General features: G+C 33.0%; 1 protein-coding gene across 1 annotated transcript in view; it reads right to left on the bottom strand.

The window, feature by feature from the left end:
• The window catches only part of Ppp1r3a (protein phosphatase 1 regulatory subunit 3A), a 41289-nt gene extending 36455 nt beyond the window's left edge, over window positions 1–4834 (bottom strand). Inside the window, exon 1 of the mRNA XM_020179396.2 lies at window positions 3990–4834. Within this exon, the coding sequence (XP_020034985.2) occupies window positions 3990–4777 (788 nt within the window). The 5' untranslated portion in view covers window positions 4778–4834. The remainder of the gene's footprint in view (window positions 1–3989) is intronic.
• Between the last annotated feature and the right edge of the window lie 16172 nt (window positions 4835–21006).

Here is a 21006-nt window from a genome sequence, read left to right as displayed (position 1 = left end):
CTAGGCCAGGTCTCCAACCACATATCTCAGTTAGACACTGACTCCTAACAGCACAGGACACAACGCACAGGCCCTTAAACATTTGTTGAATTTGTTTTGGAATTTGTATAAGGAAATCTATGATGTCTGGAGAAGCAATGCAAGTCCAAGAATCAGGAACTTACTTAGAAGTACAAGATTTGATTATTATAATTCTGATAGTAAGCTTTTGATGTTTACTTCATATGTACCCAGCACTCTATTCAAAGCTTTAAAGATATAATATCATTTTACTTTAGTTAATCATCACAATATCAAACAACATGGCATCCCTAATTCCTTGAGGAATAAAGTGAGACTTTGAGAAGAAAAAGTCAGATTTCCATAGCTATATAGCTATTACGAATTATTTTACTGTGATTAATATGCATGTCCATTCAAGGTCAAAATTAATGCCGCTCTTACCCTGTCAAGTCTGGCCCCTAATTTTTCATGTATTAAATGTGGAAATTTTAGCAGTCACTAAGTTCTCTTCCACATTTAAGATGTTCCAGACATAAGGTCACACATATTTTAAGAAAATTTACATTTCTGTTTCAGTTTCATTTATTGATTAAAATCCTGCAAGAGACAAAGGAATAGCTTTCCAAACCTGGCTATTCAGGAGCTCTGAGAGGAAATAGAAGGGGTTTGGAGCAGCTTGAGTCTTTGTTGAGTTTTCTTACATACTCCTAAAGTAGAATAGCATTGTCCTCTTTATAGCAGCTAACATTTACTGATAACTTCCAATTACCAGTCACTATATCAAAAGTTTGTCTGTGTTACCTCAAATCACAAAACAATTCTTATGAGATAGAGCAATTGTTATTATTCACAATCAACAGCTGAGGAAACCATATTAATTTGCCCAAGTTCACCCAATTTATTCTTTTGTAAATCAGGAACTAAAACTCATGTATATTTAACTATGAACTGTAATTTTAACTTTGAGAGTATACTGTTTTTCTGTGCTATTTTTAATTTATTTCCCTATGGACATTTCATGTGATTTATATCAATGATTTTTCTGCTAAGAAATCCACTCAAAATTTTTTCTAAACACATACATCAGTGTGGCTTGTGTGGTGACATTAAACAGGTATCTCATGATGCATGCCGTTCAGTGCAATTAAATATTTTGGGGGTCATTCTCAGTCACATGCCTATGAGTTACAAGCTCTACTTTCCTCTCCCTCTAGATATTTCTTTCTGTCCAAAACAGATAGATTAACAAGCATCAAAAGAAAATAGACAACCCATACCAATGTGGTGATTTGCAAACTATGACCTGAGAAAAACCTCCTTAGAGAAAACATAATGCCTGTGTGGGTGATTGACATAACTGAAATCCTGAAACACTGAATGTGTTCCCACAGTTCATTCTATACTTATTAGAAGGGATTATTGACACTTTCAGAAGATACAATCTCAGGGACCCAGATAGCAAATTAACTTTGGTATTAAGAGTAATTGAAGTTAGATGTTACTCTGTGCACTAGGACAGCTTAATTTTCATTTTAACTGAGTTGTATTACATTATTATTAGCCTATTTACACGTATAAAGCAAAAATGCATGTACATTGTTATTCTGTTTTTATCTTATGAAATAATTAACTCCCAAATTAAGCTACATAGGAAGTATGGAAATGCAAAAAAAATTATTTTCTAAATATTGTAACTATTTGGAGGTGGGAAGATATTTTAGAAGCTATAACTGTTTAATCAAATAAGTATTACTTTATTTTTATCTTAGCCAAGTACATATTTTGTGAAATAACACTAATAAGGTGTGCTATTTTTCTCCAACTAAATTCTTCCCAATGAAATCCAACTGCAATATTCATTTAGAAATTTGATAATGCTCTCTTGTGTGAGTTTTAAGAATATCGGAAACCCTGTTGCATATAAATTATATCATGGAAAAGCTGTATAAATATTCTATTATGGCACATGCTGTTCTAAGGATCTGTCAGGATTTCCTTTATACACTCCATTTTGATTGGTATATAAATCAGATGTAAAAATTCATGTTAGACTGAAACTCAGCACAGAAAGCCTCCTCCAGAGGCAAGTGCTTTTTTCAAAATGTGGTTTGAATTATGTTGGTCATTTTTAAGTTATAGAAGTGCAGAAAATATATTTGTGGTTTTGAAGGAGAGAGATTTTTTTCCATTTTTATAACTCATTAGGAAACTTTACAGGCTCTTAGACCATTTTGTGGTTTAGTTCTTCTCAGGTTTTTCCCCAAAGCAATATTAAAACTTGAGTGGTGTCCGCTCTGAATCCAATGATTACCGTTCTGAATATAAATGTGTATGTATATGTACAGTTATAGAGATCTTCCACCAGAAGTTGCAATAATATCGCAGCTGAGGTGAAAGATTAAGCCTATCTGTTGCCCATGCTCTACTCTTGGCACCAAGTCAAATTTGGTCTATTAAAGGAATTCCCTATGTAAACACTAGTTTACACACACACTGCCTCTCATTGTGAAACTGCATCTTTAACTTGCAGGAAAGACCACGGAGCTAAATACTGCTGCTTTTTTGTCAAAAATTTTTACCTTTCCAAATTCTGCTTTCCTTGTCACATGGAGCAAGTTGCTGAATGTTTAGTAGATCTTCAATGATGACCATCTCATTTGTAAAGTGCTATATATTATGCTAATGTATAAAATTAGTTTGTGTAGATAATGTTTCACAGATATCTAAATTATTATTTTAGCTTATGTAAAGATTATGATTATATTATCTCTTAATAGCAAGAGTTAAGATCTGGCAAAGTTTTATTTGAATTTAAAAAGTTGGCTAATTCACAAAATTGATTAAGCTACTCTCTCAAATGATTTTAAAAGACTACACAAATAGAAACATTTCATAGGTTTGAATTGCTTTAACCTATATTACATTTAATTCACTTGCAACAAATTTCATAGCTAGAATTGCTTTATATAGTAAAACATAAAAGGTTAATATTTCCCAATGTCACATTACCCCTAGCACAGTTGCTAGAATCTTTGGGTTTGTGGATGGTTATGATGGATTACTCAGAAAATAATCAAACATTTATTTGCCCTTCGCTAGAGGACTCTTTTCTTTGGGACAGTGTGAGAAGCAGAAGGGGTCTCACTCCTGAATGTTTTAGCTACTAACTTAGTGTCATGGAAATTAACCAACTCTGCATTATAGAGAGCTGGATACCTTGGCTTCCCCCAGACCTCCCACTTCTTCACATTAACAGGAGAACAAGATTACTAATGAGAGGTCCAATCCCAAATCTCTGATCTATATAGCCGAACATCCTTATTTCGATGTGGGTCACTTTTTTTTAAAAATTCTGCTCCATTTACCTTTACTAAACCATATTAATTTCTGTTTTATAATGCTGCATTTGGTTATAATTATAAGGTTTTATGTGCAATTTATACATCACTCATATCTGTTAGTTTATCATTAAATTCCTATCTCTTAAGATTTAACCTAGCATGGATCACTCCAAATATCCTTGTATGACTCAATCAGTCATTAAAATGTTGCAACTTTTGGGAGGAAGTCTACAAGTTTCTGAGTGCTAGTCACATTGAAATGTAGTTTTATGTTAATCAAATGTGTTCCAAGGTACAGCATAAACATTTAAAAACCACTGAATAGATATATATTTTAGTTTTATACATGAAGAATCTATATTTCATGGGTTGAAATTAAGCAATGTATAACTTAGTAGGCAAAAAATAGACACATTGCAGTCTCCCCCACCATCTATTACATCATACCCTTATTTCCCCCCACATTTGGAGAAAGAATACCATAGTGTTATTATTTGAATAGTATTGAGCTGTTAAAGTCTGACACCACTCTGTTTTCTTTATCAAGCAGTACATTTTAAAACAGAATAACTTACACGTGAAAGAATGGCATTTTTAAAACTTTAAAAAAATATGAATATTAAAGAATATAAGATACAGCCTCACCTTGATTTTACCTTTAAGCAGCCTTTTATTTGTCTACTAGAAACTTCTTCCGATGGCTTTACAGGCTCTGGCTCTTGTTTTTTCTTTTGGCAAACTAATGTATAATTTGTGCCATTATTATTTGACCAAAATGTACCAGCAGAAGTTTCATAGCGTATACAAAACTCAACTTTAATGCCATCTCTTTGGTAAGGAGGAACCAATGAAATCTTAAAAGAAAACTGGTCAGTTTCCCCATCACATGAATTAGGAACATACTCTGCTAAAATGTCATAATATGTCTGCCAGTCATCTAAGGACATTCTCACATACACTAACTTCTCAAAAGATATATTCAAAACTCGAATAATCCCCTTCATACTTGTAGACCCAGGAAGATACTCAGTTGACTCCAGGATTGCTTTCTGTATTTGAAGTTGTTGCATAAGTTCTTCTTGTGAAGAAGGCAAATCAAAGAGTGGAGCTAAAACATATTCTTCTGTGTGAAAAAAATCCTTGTTTAAGTCAAAATCAGTTGAAACACTTGGTAATTCCCAGCAATCAAATTCTTTAACAGATACAAGATTGAATCCAAAGTTGTCAGCAAATGAAACTCTTCTGGAACCTGAAGTTGGTGTGTCCAGGTACATGTCTTCAGAAGACTCAGAACCTCGTCTACTTGGCTGAGGGGAGAAACCAGGTTTGAAGGTAGATTTAACTTCTTCATCTTCACAAACAGAACTAGATAAGTTAGGAACTTCTAAAAAATTATCTTTGCTAACCTGACTTGGTACTTCAGCAGGCTCCATTGGTCTCTCTGGTATCAAATAAGCGAGAACTGTACAACTAGTAGGAGCTGATATTTGAGATACTGAGGCTTAAAATAAGTGTAATGTTGCAGTTGACATTGCAAAAAGGAGTCAGCTCTATAAATAGGCCCAATGGCGTGTAAACTATGCTAGCCTGTTTCCAAAGGCCTTTAATATGATAGCACCCAGGCTAACTCTCACCAGTATGTCTCAGATTTAACTCTCAATTTTAAAAGTTTCATTTGTTTATGTGTTGAGTTTCAAAGCCATTTCAAAATCATTTTTGCTCTTAGAAATTCTGAAACCTTAGGATAAAAAATATTATTTTAATCAGTTGATATTAAGAATAAAAACCTAAATCATATTTTAAAGGGAAATGAATGTGTAGTTTACAATAAACTGATTCATGAAGCAGGCAAGGGCAGACTGAAGATGGTGAGAACATTTATAAACTTAGATGTGGAGCCTAATAATGCTAGCTATCACCATCAGCGATTTGCCTTGTGAAATGTTTCCTGTAAAAGGGTTAAACAGAGACACTGAAAGTTCTGAGGAAGGAAACATGATAAACCATGAAGTTCCAGTAGCTCTAAATGTGCAGGATTGAACTGAGGTAGATTTTCCAGGTGGAAGAAAGAACTATCCAAAGCTGTTATTTCAAACATTAGTAAGGATTTTTTTTTTTTATTAAGCTGTGTTATTGACCTGAAAATATAAGTGGGCAAAGGTGAGACTGACCAAGAAATAAAATATTAATGCAAAATAATATATTCATCTTTGACAAATTGCCATTTTATGCCTATAAAAAAAAGTTGATACCATGATATCTTGGAGTTCAATGTGAATTTTAAGTGTGAACAGTCTATTTGGATTTTCACAGTATTTTTTGTGCAAATATAAAGCCCACATTAGGGATGGAATTTTGATTTAAAAAAACTATTAAAAATGTAAATGCTTAAATGCCTTAACCCAGAAATGCAAGAGCTACAGGTCTGTCTTATCAATATGGGTAAATACAGGTATATGTTCGTAACAGAATCGTTTACTTAAAATCTGTAAAATCTATTTAAGTGTGTCATCAGCAGAGAACTGAATAATATTACACCCTTTCAATATTATATTTTATAGTTTTTAAGCAAATCAAGTAGCACTTTATGAACTAATATGGATAGATAACTAAAATAAATAGCTAAGTGAGAAAAAGAATATGTGCCTAGAGATTGTTTGAAAGATGCAAGAGAAAACATTAGCAGTACTTACCTCTAACTCATCATGTGCATTGAAGTCTGCAGGGAAAAGGGCTTTCTCATTTATTTCACTTCATAGTCTTCTAAGCTGTTTGAAATGTTAGACATGAGCCTAGTGTTCTTTTCAAATATCTGTAAATTGAACAAAATTAAATTGAAAAATATAAAGTTTGAGAGATGACTGGTCTTTTTCAAAAACAGAGAGTCCAGCGGCATAATTTCTTTCAGCTGACAACTTCAAATATATGTTATAACTTATTGAATAATTTGAATTGCATAAAGTAGTAGAAGGAGAAGTTAATTTTCAAAATAAAAAGGATGTTGTAGAGAAGAATAAGGAAATGAAATTATTTCGTCTTTACCTCATCCACATAACTAGGATAGGTGATGATTCCATGGATTGTTTGAGAATGACAAATGGCTATCTCTTTCAAACTTGATGACTAGGGATAGCCAGGTTTCAATGTACGTAAAATATAACATATCTAGTCAAGGAAATTAGCAACAAAATACTTCATAGACTTAGTAAAAGAAGTCATACTGCATTTAAATAGTAGAATAATGAAAATTCACTTTGCAATAATGTATTAAGCTAATTTAACTATCCAGTGATTCATGGAGACAAAGAACCTTGGGACTGTATCTTGGCTCTGCTTCTTACTAGTTGGAAGACCTTCAAAATGTTGCTCAAATTTTCTAACCCTTAGTTTCCCTGTTTCAATGCAAAGGTAACAAATAAGATGCTTATAAAATGTCTAGCACAAACCCCATAGTAATAGTAGTAATCATTATTACTTATTCTTATATATGTGAAAAACTGACTTACAAGATATTTCACTACATAATAGAGTTATGCTAAAGACTCCATATTTTCTAATATACAATATACATATAATATCCATATAACAGTAAGAAGCTTTCTGTAAATTTTCATATTCATCTTTTTCAAAGACTATAGTATGTAACATTTACTTTTACAAAACAGAAAATAGCTCTACATTAGAAAATGTTCCTATAATTTGATCCAAACTTTTCCTTTTTTAATGTGTCTCTTTATACAGAGCACTACTTCCTTGATTTGTAGTAATCACTGTCTTTCTTAGGGAGTTTATAACCTCCATATAATTGTAGACAGTTGACATGTTCCCCCTTAGTCACCACTTAGCTAAAGCAAAGTGATTTCATCTTTTAATCTCTTCTCACATGTCAATCCTCCAGCATTTTTTATCATCTTGCTACTTGTCAGTGATCTCCTTCCAGATTTCCTTTATTTTTCTGTTAATAAGCTACCTCATGATAAATTTAATAGCACAGAGGAAATGTCTCAGAAGCATGAAGACACTATCATCCTCATCCTTGTGCCTCGATGTTTGTATTTAGTTAAAATTTACAATTCCCAGCTTCAGTTCTGCATAATAGATCAACATTTATTTTCGGAATTTCAACACAACTTTTACCGTACTCCTCAACTGCTTAGGTAGACTGACATTAAGCAGAGGGAGAGCTTGTTAATACTAAGGCTCAGGTCTTTAGCCATCCTACACCCTCTTTTTCTATTAATCAAAGATTCTCAAAAGTACTTTAACATAAAAGAAAGATAAGTCAGCATCCCAGTAAATAGGACACAGATGGCATGCTCAAATAAGATAATTCCAAGACAATTCATTTATAAGGATCTATTTATAAACTGTAAATACAGAAAAGCCACAAGGACTAGTATGACAAACTGAGGCCAGATAATCAGAACTATTACCATCTTTCAAGGAATATGGAAGTGGCATTATTACTCAGAACTTGTAAGCAGAAAGTGCCATAGTCTAATAAAGAGCTAATTAGTTAGAGACCTGGCCAAGGGATACATCCAGCTGAAGATAACCTTGCTAGAAGTGATCTAGAATCATAAGTATGTTGAATTCATAATCTCCCTTTCCTATAATACCCTACATGGTATCATTGACCCAAAGGCATAGGGCTTATGTTCATTCAGATCAGTCTCCTGGAGAACCACACAGGGAGAAAAAGGGTTAAAAAAAGGCAGTGAGTAGATTTTGAGGAGCAAACAGAAGATACCAGAGGTTATATATATTATAGTATATTACACTATACTATACTACGTTAAATTATATTATATTGTACTGTATTATACTGTACTATATTAGAATATTATATGTGCATACATACAGAACTTAAAATACATATCCTCTTCTCTGTGCATATTCCTTCTCTGTGCCAATTGAGTTTCTGTTATCTGCTGTTTTATTGTCAAAGTTTAAGCATAAAAGCTTAAAAATTAAAAATCTACAAGCTCTGATCCAGTAGAAGTCACAAATAATAAAGATTGAGTTGGGATGGGGGCATAGTTCAAGTGGCAGATGCCTGCCTAGCAAATGTAAGCCTTGACATCAATTTCTAGAATTGCCAGGAAAAAACAAACGCACTGTTTACAAAAGCATTGTTTACAAAATGATTGCATTTATCTGCAAATGGGTGGAAAGTAAGTGGCCTTTTTTGAGATTAATTATAACTTTGTACTTGCTTCCTTTATTAGCTTAGCTCTTTCTCTGTAACTCAAACTCAAGAAATATTGTTTCAAAAGGAACTCTAGAAGAGTGACTCTTAACTGGAGATGCCTATCAAAATCACTAGGAGAGATGTTCAAATCATACAGACTTAGATGTACTATTTTCAATGGGTACAGTGGTTCTTGCCTGTAATTCTAGCTACTTGGAAGCCTGAGAAAGGGAAGACCATGGTTTGGGCAAAAAGTTGATAAAAACCTCATCTAAACGAATAGCTGGGTTGGGGCATGCACCTGTCATTGTAGCTTTGCAGGAGGCTGATTGGAGCATTGCAGTTCCAGAGCAGCCTGGAAAAAAAGTTCACAAGACCCTCTCTCAACAGAAAAAGCTGGACCTGGTGGTGTACACCTGCTATTTCAGCTACAGTGGGAAGCATAAAACAGGAGGATCGTGGTTCAGATCGACCCAGGCAGGAAACAAGACCCTGTCTCAAAAATAACCAGAGTAAAAAAGGCTGGAGATGGTAGAATGCCTGCCTGGCGAGCACGAAGTCTTGAGCTCGACCCCCAATACTGCCACACACACACACACACACACACACACACACTGATCCCCTGGATGATGATGCTCCAAGTGATTTTGGTGCACAGACCTGTGTTCTTTTTGCTATGGAAATTATGCACTGCTTTAGACAAAAACATAGCATAGAGTGTATTAAAATTATAGAGTAGTAGAATTTTAAGGGCACTTACCAATCATTTAGGCTAATCTTTTCACATAAAAATGTTGAAATCCAAACATGAAAATCCATCATTTAACAGCAGAGATAAGACATGAACTCAGTTTTTGCTTTTAGTTGAGCATTCTCCACATTACACCGTATATATGCTGACCTCTTGTTTTAATATTCATAATGAACAAAGCATTCAGTCTTTGAAAGTAGTCAAACTATACTACATATAGTTTATTTTTTCAGTAATTAACTTTTGTGAACTTTATTTTCTCCATTTGATGAAAGATCTCTGGGGGTGTCCAAATAATACTACCACTACTGTTCTTTGTGACAGGATCTCTCAGCATTTTCAACCTACATCTCCTCTTTGATGAGTATAAGATCTCAAACCATCATTTTTCTCCCGCAGAGACTCTGCTATATTTCTGTACGGGAATAACTATGCTACAAAAGTGACTTATGTAATCTCTTTAGAGCTGATACTGATACAGCATTTTATAAAGTTTGAGATGTAGATTTGTTCATCAGGTGCCAATCATTGTAAACATTTCCTTTGAAACATTAATATCTACCAATAAAACATGAATAGCTAAGTCATCAGAGAATGGAAACTTTGCCAGATAAGGTAAATCTTTATTTTTTTTTTTTATTCATATATGCATACAATGTTTGGGTCATTTCTCCCCCAAGGTAAACTTTTAGAGAGGTGTCATTCATTCATTGAAAATTTGAATGATTCATTATAGATTATCAGCCAGGTTATACGAAAGAGTTTTGCCATCAAGGTTAGCATCCCAATTCCTTAGCTTAACTTATAAAACAGAAGTGACTCAAATACCTAGTGCTTATTTTATATGGATTGTAGAATGTGTTTTAAAATTTTTGGCCAACATAAATGCATGTAACTATAGAGTTATGGAAAACTCTAAAGGATGCTTAGCAAGCAAGAATAGGGTCTGACCCTGACATAAGAAAATTGAAATCTAAATAGCTAATAGTACTCTACCTTGTGTTGTGGATGATTCAATAGTAGCCCTTAAAGAAAATGTACTATACACCCTTAAATACCGATATCACCTGATAACATCTTAGAGAATTAATCAATAACATTCATACTCATAGCATATATATTTTGATATTAAAAAATACAGATAAACACAGTGTATTAGGACTAAATAGGCCAGAATTCTAGAGTAATATCAACCATAAAAAACCTATATGACTTTGGAAATCATTTAAGTGCTTTGTACATGTCTGAATATTTATCATTTAAAATCTACATAAAACTAGAAAATCAGTATGTATATGAGCCATTTATCAACACAGATGTCATTTATTTTAGAAGCAAACATACATTGAGTTCCTTATCCCTTTCAGGCACTGTGTTAAGTTTTAATTTTTCTAATTAAATGTAGACTATAGGATCTGTTCTTGATAGCCTAACACCTGATAGAGAGACAAGTAATACTGAAAATTCTCTATCATGATGTGTGCCATTCCCTTGTTCTAATAGCTTTAGTCATTGGTTGGGAAATTTGGGAGTAATCCTTATAAACTTGGCTTCAGGTGTTCTGCCCATATTCTCCTCTTTAACATGTGAGAATTAGACTGTTGTTAGACAGGTTTTTTCAATCTTTTATTGGCAGTCAAGCATCATCTGTTCCAATTTCAAAGATAGCTAGACTCTATATCATACAAAATATTCTCTTCTAACTGCTATTTCTTTTGTTAATTTGGACTCTAGTGTTAGAATTTAACCAAAGATATCCACTAATTTTTCATTCCTCACTTCAATTCTAGATGACAGCATCAGTTTAGAAAGACTTCAGGGCCGGAGGTGTGACTTAAGTGGTAGAGCACCTGCCTAGAAAGACTTAGGAATCAATGCCATAGCATCATATTGGTATAGTGTAAAATCACTGGTTTACACAATTAAGGAAAAAGTAAAAATCAGTTTTTTCTGTGTTTACACTAATGCAAATTATCAAAAGATCGTTTTAAATATTGACCTAATGCATGAAATTATGATATCCACTAGTTAAATTTTAGATAATACTCATTTGAATTCATTTTTGGACACATACATTATATTTTTGGACACAAATATTTATTTTATTGAATATATTTAACTGAAGGAAGTTAATAAGGTGGTCTAGAATGTAGATTTTGCAGCCTGGTACAGTGGCTTACAATTGTAATCCTAGCTACATCAAAAGTGTAAATAGGAGAATTGCAGTCCAGATTTGCCATGGCATAAATAGGAGATCCTATTTGAAAAATAACAGAAGCAAAAATAAAAAAGGCTGGAGTCCTGCCTGACTCAGTGGTGAGCACCAGGACTGGCAAGTTCAATGCCCTGAGTTCACATTCCAGTTCTGCCGGTAACCCCCACCCCTTTTTATAACTGTGGGTTTTAGAATAAAGCAAACAGGGTTCAAATACCAGGTTTTTTTTTTTTTTCATGAGCTGTTTGGTCTTGGACAGGGTAGCTAACTTCTATGTACCTCTTTTTTACTCTGTGCATGAAGCATAATGATTACTAATTCATTTGGTTGTTATGATAAAACAGGAAGATGTCTACAAGCAGTATCAATAATGATAAGTCTATCACATGCAGTAAAATTATATATATATATTATTACTGATAATATTGCAATATTGTTTGGTGCATTAATATATTTTCATTTCTGAGAGACAATGCAGCTGTGGGATTTGACGGATAGCATCTGGAGATGTACTGCTTAAGCTCAAATCCTTCTATTTATTAGACAAGTGAAATGAAGAAATTAATTAATCTTTCCATGCTTCTGTTTTTCCATATATACAATAAGAACATTAACAGTTTCTACCTTAAAGGTTTAGATGGATGGAAGGATGAACAGATGGTTGAAGAATGGGGGTTGCATAGGCAGAAGATAACACAGCCCCCCATCTTACTAGTATTCTATTAACAATACAGTTTTTTCCTATTTCTACACTTGACAATAAAGTAATAATTAATGCTCATAATATATGTTACTAAAGTAACTTCTGTATTTAAAAATAATTATACATGTATAGTATATGTGACAATTCTCCATCTTCAAAAATACAATGCTGAACAGAAAACTATGTTTTGTTCAGGCCACATATTTTTCACCATAAATGGTAAATGCTTGGTGATTCTCTATTATGTCTTACTACATCCATCCAATTAAGAGTAGAAGAAAGAGCAATGTTAGTTGTTTTAGATTCATTTCATAATGCCCTGTTTTACAGATATGTATTTTCTTTCTTTGGACTATTCTAATTAATTCTTCTCAAATCCTCATTAGTCATTCCTTATTGTTACTGAGTTTAAGAAAATGGCTTAAAGATGGAATGAAACAAATTAGGGCATGGTAGGAAATAAAAAGATTTATTTTTTTCCTGAGATTTTATTATGGGATCCTACATAAATCAACATGCAAGAAATCACATTTTTCCCAATCTGTTATGGGAAAGTAAGATATGTGACTTACTTTTTCAAAGATACTCTGTTATTTGGGTTACTTAATATAGCTAAAAATTCAGCAGTAACTGAGTTTCTCCAAAGTTTTGAAGATTATGTATGCACTGCTTGGCACAATCTGGGGTGATAATGAATACTTGATGTCTCTGTAACAATTTAACAAATCAACTGAACTTACCAGGCAGGGTGGGAAGTCTACCCCTCTTTGATATTCTAAAGAGGAGGACACCATTGTTAGCATTACTTTGTTGTCTAAACTGTATATTGAGTTACTAGGCTGAGAGTTTGTACCCTGGAATTGCATTTTGTAATTTTCAGGGTTTCTGGATGAAAAGCAAACCCCTCTGAAATATGTGTTAAATTTGTGCATGTCTACACTTTATTGTGTAGAGTATACAAAATTTTCAACCCAGATCCCTGAATCAATATTTTGAAAATTTAAAAATTATTATTATTATTATTGATATCTGCAAATGACTACTTGACAATCAGGAGGAATTAGTCTTATGAATTAAAAGTAAAAATTATGCTAGTCTACTTTTATTTATGCACCTAAAGTGGCTGTTCAACCCAAACTGAACCAGTATCCATTATAAAAAGTCTCTTTGCTATGTAATATTAAAAATACATGATAATGTTTATATGAATACATACACGCATTATGCATACCTAATCTGAATATTTAGGTGAGAAATAAATAGAACTTGCTTAATATTTCATAAGGTACTTTCTGGTACAGTGAGTAGATATATTTAGTATCATTTTAACTTTTCCCATGATAAATCAACTTTTACCAATATAGAAGTCGAATGACTTTGGATAATGTGGGAATTTTCTTAAGAATAAAAGATTGTTTTTAAAGGAAACAGAGATACAGGCACTTCTCTTGTTTACTCCAGTGGCTTAATCATGTCGTAAATGTGTGTGAATGTGTGTATATGTGTGTGTAAAACACAGTTGTTGAAAGCATAAGGAGAATATATGTTCCATTGACTGGAATCAGGTTGAAAGTTTAAATGTTCTCACTGATGAACAGACAGAAGAACAGTATTTGGCAAATCATATGGTATAACTATTTTGAATGTTTTATTGTATGACATTATTAGGTTTAACTTTATGCATTTTTAGAGAGATAAACTTCTTGGAAGTCATTTAATCCAACACCCACTTTTGAGTGATTCATCTTTGACATATATTACTAAGAAATCTTCAATCTGCAGTTCAGATGTATTTGATGATAGGTAGTCAATGGTTCATAACATGTTTCATTTTTTAAAAAATGAATAAAACTCTAAGATCTAATTTTGTTATCCAAAATCTTCATTAAAGCTTACGGTGGGAGGAGGACAAATGGCTCAAGTTGTAGTTTGCATGCCTAGAAAGTGCAAGGTCCTGAGTTCAAACCCCAGTACTAACAAAAGCTAAAAGTATCAACTGAAGTAAAACATTTTAAGTATCTTATCCAAGTCATAACTATATCCTAAGTGAAATTTTTCCAAAGTGAATTTATCCATGTAACTCAAATAGTCCAAAAAATACATTCCAACCCTCCAGTTAAAAATGTTTCATACTCATTCTTAGTGTTTTGATTTTTATCATTGATAGGAAAATATTGATTAGTTTTGCTTATATTTTGCAGTTCATATAAAAGGAACAAAGCTCTTTAGTATGAGAGTTTTTTCCTTAAAATAATGTTCATGAAATATATCAATTCTCCTTGCTGTATCATACTCTATATGTGTGGTAATAATTTAGTCTAGAGTTGGTAGACATTGGTTTTTCCTCTGGATTTGGAACACTAAAGGTAGTTCTGTAGACATTCTTTCATATGACAGTCAATGCATAGGTATATGTATTTCTATTAGGTTTAGCCAAGGAATAGATTGGTTGGGTCATGGGAAATGCATATACTCAGCTTTAGTAGGTACCACCAAGCAGTGTTCTAAAGTGAAAGTCTAAACTTATATTCCCAAACAGCAATGCATTGGAATTGCTTCACATTCTTGTAAGCACTTGGTATTGTCAGTGTTTTTGTCGACAACTCTGGTAGTTGTATGGTGAGAATCACTCTAGAAATCACTATGGTTCTCATTTGAGTTTTCCTGATGTCCAATAATTTTGAGCACATTTAAATTTTCTGCCATTTGGATATCTGCTTTTATGATGTGAACATGTGAGTAAGGTAGACATCTATATAACTATCTATAAACATATATAGATATGAACTCTTTGTCATAAATACATGTCCATATCTATCTGTCTACCTATCTATATTATTTCTTCTACCATATGAATTACAATTTCACTCTTAATGGTATTTTTTGATGAATAAAATTTATTTTAAATATAACCCAATTGTAGGTTTTTATGCAAATTCTTGTAATTTACTTTTTACATTTAGATATGTGGACTGTCTGGTGTGAATTTATGAGAATAATAAGGTAGGGGAGAGTTAAAATTTGTTTTTGATGCATGGGACTCTCCACTACATCCACTACCACTCATTGAAAACATCACTCTTTCTCCCTACATTGTGGCGTCACCTCTGAAGTCAAAACAGTGACCATATGTGTGGGATCTATTTCTCTATTCTCTAATCTAGACAATTGGTCTGTTTTACTAATATGATGTCTTGTATTCATATCATTTTGGTTATGATAGATTTATAATGTCATCATACCCTGCAAAGTTAGTCCCAGGTTCATTCTTCAAAATTTTTGGCCTTTTGCAATTCTATTTAAATGTTATAATTAGCTTGTTAATTTCCACAACACTACTGCTAGAATTTTATTCAGAATATACTGAGTATATAAACATTTGCAAAAAATTTGAAGAGGCATAATATCCTTAAAAATTAGCATATTTGCTTATTGTGCATTTCAATCTATAAACATTGTATAGCCCTCCATGCTTTAGCCTTTTTTCTAGTTCCTCTCAATGATATTTTGCTGTGTACAACGAATGATCCTTACACATTTATTATTAATTCATTTCTCTTTATTTGAATTGTTATGCTAATATAGGATAATGTCAGTTTAAACATCATTTTCTTTTTCTCTTTGGTTATTATTTAAAAATAGAAGTGATTTTTGCATACTGACCTTAATCTATGAGCTTATGAACTCACTTTTCACAGTAGTGTACTATGGTCTATTTTGTGTTTTATGTATAAATATCATGTCATCTTTGAATAATGACAGTTTATTTCTTAGTTTCTCATCTTTAGATTAACTGCACTTTGTTCTTTTTTATTGCACTGGCAAAGGATTCTACAATAATGTTCAATAGTCTGCAGTTGGCATCCTTGTATAAGTCTTCATATACAAATTAAAAATGTCAATGTTTCATTATTTAGTATGACATCTAGTCTTGGTTAAGCTGGATATACACACACACAAAAATAAGTTGAGCTCAATTTCTAACATTTATAAAAATCTTTCAAGGTGGAATCATAGATGTAAAATGTAAGAACAGCATATACAGCATTTAGACATAAATGTAGGCATGAATCTTCATGACCTTCAAGTACACAATGGTTGCTTAGATAGATATGGCACAAAACCCACAAATGCCAAAGAAAAAATATCAATCAGACTTCATCAAAATGCAAAAGTTTCATGCTGCAAAAGACACTATAAAGAAAACAAAAAAGACCACATATAAAAGAAGAGAATATATTTGCAAATTACATATCAAACAAGCAACTCAGAATTATAACCTATAAGAACCTAGCAACTTTTGATTGATGCATAAAAAGGTGACACAAATAGAAAATTCTATACATATTTATAACCATTTTGCACGGAATGACCAATGAAGGCATGTAGATATGCTTAACATTATTAGTGCTTAGGGCAGTTTGAAATGTTGTGAACCACAATGATGTACCACTTCACACCCACTACAGATAATAACAGGTTTTATTGGGTATTGGGGAAATCAGAACCCTTATGTGTTGTTGGTGGGAATGTAAAAATGGTTCAAAATGATAACAAATAGTCATAACAAACTCATACAGGAATGTTTATAGCAGCATATTTATCATAGTACAAAAGTAGAAAGAATCCAAATGTCTTTCAATTGATAAGTGAATAAACAAAATGTGGCATATAGATAACATGAAATGTAATTCAACAATAGAAAACAATGAATTACTGATACATGCTACAACATGGATGAAACTTGAAAATGTTGTAATAAGTAAAAGAATCTAGACAGGAAATGCCACATATTGTGTGACTCTATTTATGTGAAATGTTGAAAATGAGGAAATTTACTGAGAAAGAAATAATGTTAGTTGTTGTCAGGGGCTGAAGAGAGAGGAGAACGGGAAATGACTGCCTCTGGATTCAGGGTTTCTATTCGGAGTGATGGAAGCATAAGGGAGTTATGTAGCAATGTGGCATGAATTTGTGTATATACTAAAAAAACCCTGAATTGTACGATCTTAAATTTTATAGTATATTAACTATATCTCATTTTTTAAAAATCCGATTCTCCATTAAAAGTCTCCATCTTGCACTATTTTCTTAAACTTATTGATCATAGTGAATTTGAAACCCATGGCTGATAACCATTTCTCTATCTTTGTTATGCTTTGCCTGATCATTAGGTGCCATAATTACAGGAAAGAGAAATCCATTTCTTTCCTTTAAAAAGTGTGCCAGTCTTCTTCAGTCAGTTTGAATTTATGTGGTTAAATTTACGATTTTAGATGTAACATGATACCCTTGTCAGGTTCTTTCATCCTCTATACTATTCAGAGCTTATACTAGTTATAGCACTCAGCTTTGGTACAATAAATGTTGCTAGCTAGAATACGACTTTGTAAAATCTAAATTTGTTATTGACCCTTAGAACAGTACTTCCAAATTCTCTCAGCTATTTGTGTAGCTACAACTTCCAGTGATTATGTAAGAATAATCCATGAGAATGAGCACCAGAAAAACTGCTTTATAGTTAGGCAGTGATTTCAAAGGAACATTCAGACATAAAGGGAAAATTAAAAATTATAATCTTCCAGATGATTGCAAAGCAAAAAAATCTTTTAAAAATAAAATAAAGTATTTCCAGGAATTGAGGAACTTTAGCTAAAACTTCCTTTCCTTAAATAGATGCACATATTAAAATCAGAAACATAAAATATCTTGACTCCATCACAGCTAGTTAGTAAAAGATAGCATTAGTCCCAGAGCCAGTACCCTTCATCTCCTCAGCCCTGTACAGTAAATTCAATTCAACTAAAATCCACTGGGATGAGAGCAGCCTATTTTGAGAAGACCATTCAAGTCAAGAAATTTCTATTCAAACTATGGCTAATGCATTATCAGCCTTGTGACCTGGAGCAAGTATGTGACTTCTTTAAAGAATTGTCATTTTCTTTTTACATATTTGAAACAAAGGTGATAGAAGTACTGTTATGAATCATAAATAACATATTTTTAAAAAGCCAAGTCCAGCACCCAAAACATAGCAAGTGTTCAATTAATAATAGCATATTCTGAAATTAGAGATGAGTTAATTTAGTGCTTTAAACATGTATAAAATACTACATTTTAAAGTACAATATCTATTAATTATTATTGCTTTTAGAGCAAATGCTTTCTCCAGTTTCTGATGATATAACTTTCTTTAAATGACAATAGTTTACAGTGTTCATAATTAGCTAGGCATGGTTCCTCATAACTGAAATTCCATCTACTTGGGAGGCAGAGATCAGGAGCATCACAATTTAAGGCCTGCTCAGTCAAAATGTTAATGAGACCCCCATCTTAACAAACAAGCCAGGCATGATGACTCCACCTGTAATCCCAGTACTCAGGAGACCTACGTAGGAGGACTGCAGTCCAATTCCACCCCTGGGTAAAAAGTATGAGTGAGACCCTATCTGAAAAATAACCTTTAGAACAATAAAGGACTGGAGACGTGGCACAAGTGTAAGATTGCCTGCTTGGCAAGCACAGTCCCTCAGTTCAAATCTCAGTGACACTAAGAAAAAAATATGCTGCAGTTATACTTTTTCTAGTGAAGACCATCAACTCATATTTTCACCAATACTCCCAAACCACATAAAAAAATCCTATAAAACACAAGAAGTTTGTTGATACTGACTGAATTTCTATGTGAATTGCGCCTGTTTGTTCAGTGTGTGTACACATACATATTTTGGCACAGGCACTATAGTGTGCCCCTCTAAACTTCCATTTTAGACCTTCTACACAGGAAGATGACTAGAAGTTTCCCTGGCCTCAAGAGTGTTAATAATAGAGAGGTTAATCTGATTACAGCACTATGTGTACAGTTCTGAAATACCAAAGAGAACCCTCTTGAATAATCAAGATATACTTAAAAAATGAAAGACAGGGGGGTAAAACAGGTCCTTCTGGGGGTGGGTACCAGTGAGAGGGAAGAGGGTAAACCAAGAGAGTGAAGGGTAGTGAAAATGGTCAATATATTTCTTATATGTGCATGAAAATAGAACAATTAAATCTGTTGAATTTGTTCTAGGAAAAGGGGAAGGAGGATGAGGGAGTACAAGGAGGGAATGAATCTAATTAAGATACACTTTAAGCACATATGTAAATGTCACAATGAAACAACTATGTACAACTAATATATGCTAATAAAAATTGAAAATAAAAGTTTCCCCTATTCTCAAAAGGACCATAGTTTATCCCAGAAAATATAACATATAACTTCCATGATTTAATTTTGTCTGTGGTTTTCTTTTAATTTTTTGAAATTTTAGTTGATAGCTTTCTACATGCTTTTTAGGTCATCTACATTAAAGATGGGTCAGATTGACCTACACTGGGTTATTATGCAAATGGCACAATCTGTGTGACCAAGAAACAGCCAATGGGGACAGTGTCAGAGGCATCACCAGGTCCAGATCAGACAGTATTATGGGGTCCTTCCAGTGATCCCATAAATTGTATAATTGGCTCAAAGTTTTGGGTTAACTTTGTCTCTTATTTTTAGATTTGATGAAGTGAGAACTTGTTGTTAAAAGCATGAATACGTGATACTGTATCTTCCCCAGCTCCAATCACCCAGCCTTCTCAGCAGATGTTGTCTCCTACAACATACTCAGACTAGAAAGGACTCTGGAGATCATTTAGTCCCTCAACTTCATTTTAGAGAAGAAGGGAAGTTTCTTGTTGTCCTGATACTATACTAGTGTATAAGCAAAGCTAGGAGTTCGTCAGCTGGTTCACAATTCAAAGATCTCTCCCCTGAACTCATTAAGTAGATACTTGTGGAGTAATTAGGGCAACTCCTTAAAATATGTCCCTACCAAAAGTTGCCCTCCTACACACTAGTAATTGGATCTTTTTTTGTAGATGTTTTTATTGTAACCACATTTAAGACTGGGATGGCTATGAAATCAACTCTAAGAATTAAGGACGTCTCCTGAAAGGAAGTGGTATCTTTCCACTTAATCCTAGCAAACCACAAAGGGATTACTATCACTTTTCCAAGTCAAGGAGACGGTCCAATAATTCCTCAGTTTATAGGGGATACTTGTCTTTCTGTGCATCTCCATTTGGAGGAGATTCTCCCCTGCTTACTGTAAACACTAAAGGAAAACATTTTCCTTATTTTCTCAAATAACCTTTTAAAAGAATAATTATACAGGTCTTAATGTACTAAGCATCCACAACTCAAGTTTTATGATTATGAAGCTTATATATTTACATATATGAGAAGCCCTATAGGATAAGTGTATATTGTGAATTATATAGACTTATCAAAACAACACAAATGGAAAACAGAATCTGTGGACAAGTAAACAATTGTTCTCAAGTTAATTTTTATATAAAATATGAAGATATAAGAAAGATGACATGTTAAAAACTAATAGGGAATTAAAGAAGATGTGATAAATACATACAGTCACTACTTCCATTTGCTTATAAAGATTTTAAATTTAGGAATGGCCTATTTCCTTTCCCTAGAAGACTAGTAGAATTTAAATCAGGGGTAGTGAAGGTGCCTCTCATGTTTTCTGATGCAGAAATTCTCCATCCATGGACAGAAGGTTCTAAAAAAGTATGCCCTACCTTGGAATGTGACATTTTCTTCCACCCTGTAAATACTGGAAATGATCACCATCACTGTAAATTATGAGGATTAACCATTTTGTAAAATTATAGGTTAAATATTCTAAGCATAAGTGAACTAAAAATAAAATATGAATAAAGTTCATTTGCCCAGTCTAAAAATTCAGAAGTGGCTTT

Source organism: Castor canadensis, chromosome 2, assembly GCF_047511655.1.
Source record: "Castor canadensis chromosome 2, mCasCan1.hap1v2, whole genome shotgun sequence".
In the NCBI taxonomy this organism is placed as follows: Eukaryota; Metazoa; Chordata; class Mammalia; order Rodentia; family Castoridae; genus Castor; species Castor canadensis.
Note: the sequence above shows the minus strand (reverse complement) of the source record. Positions and strands in the feature narration are given on the sequence as shown.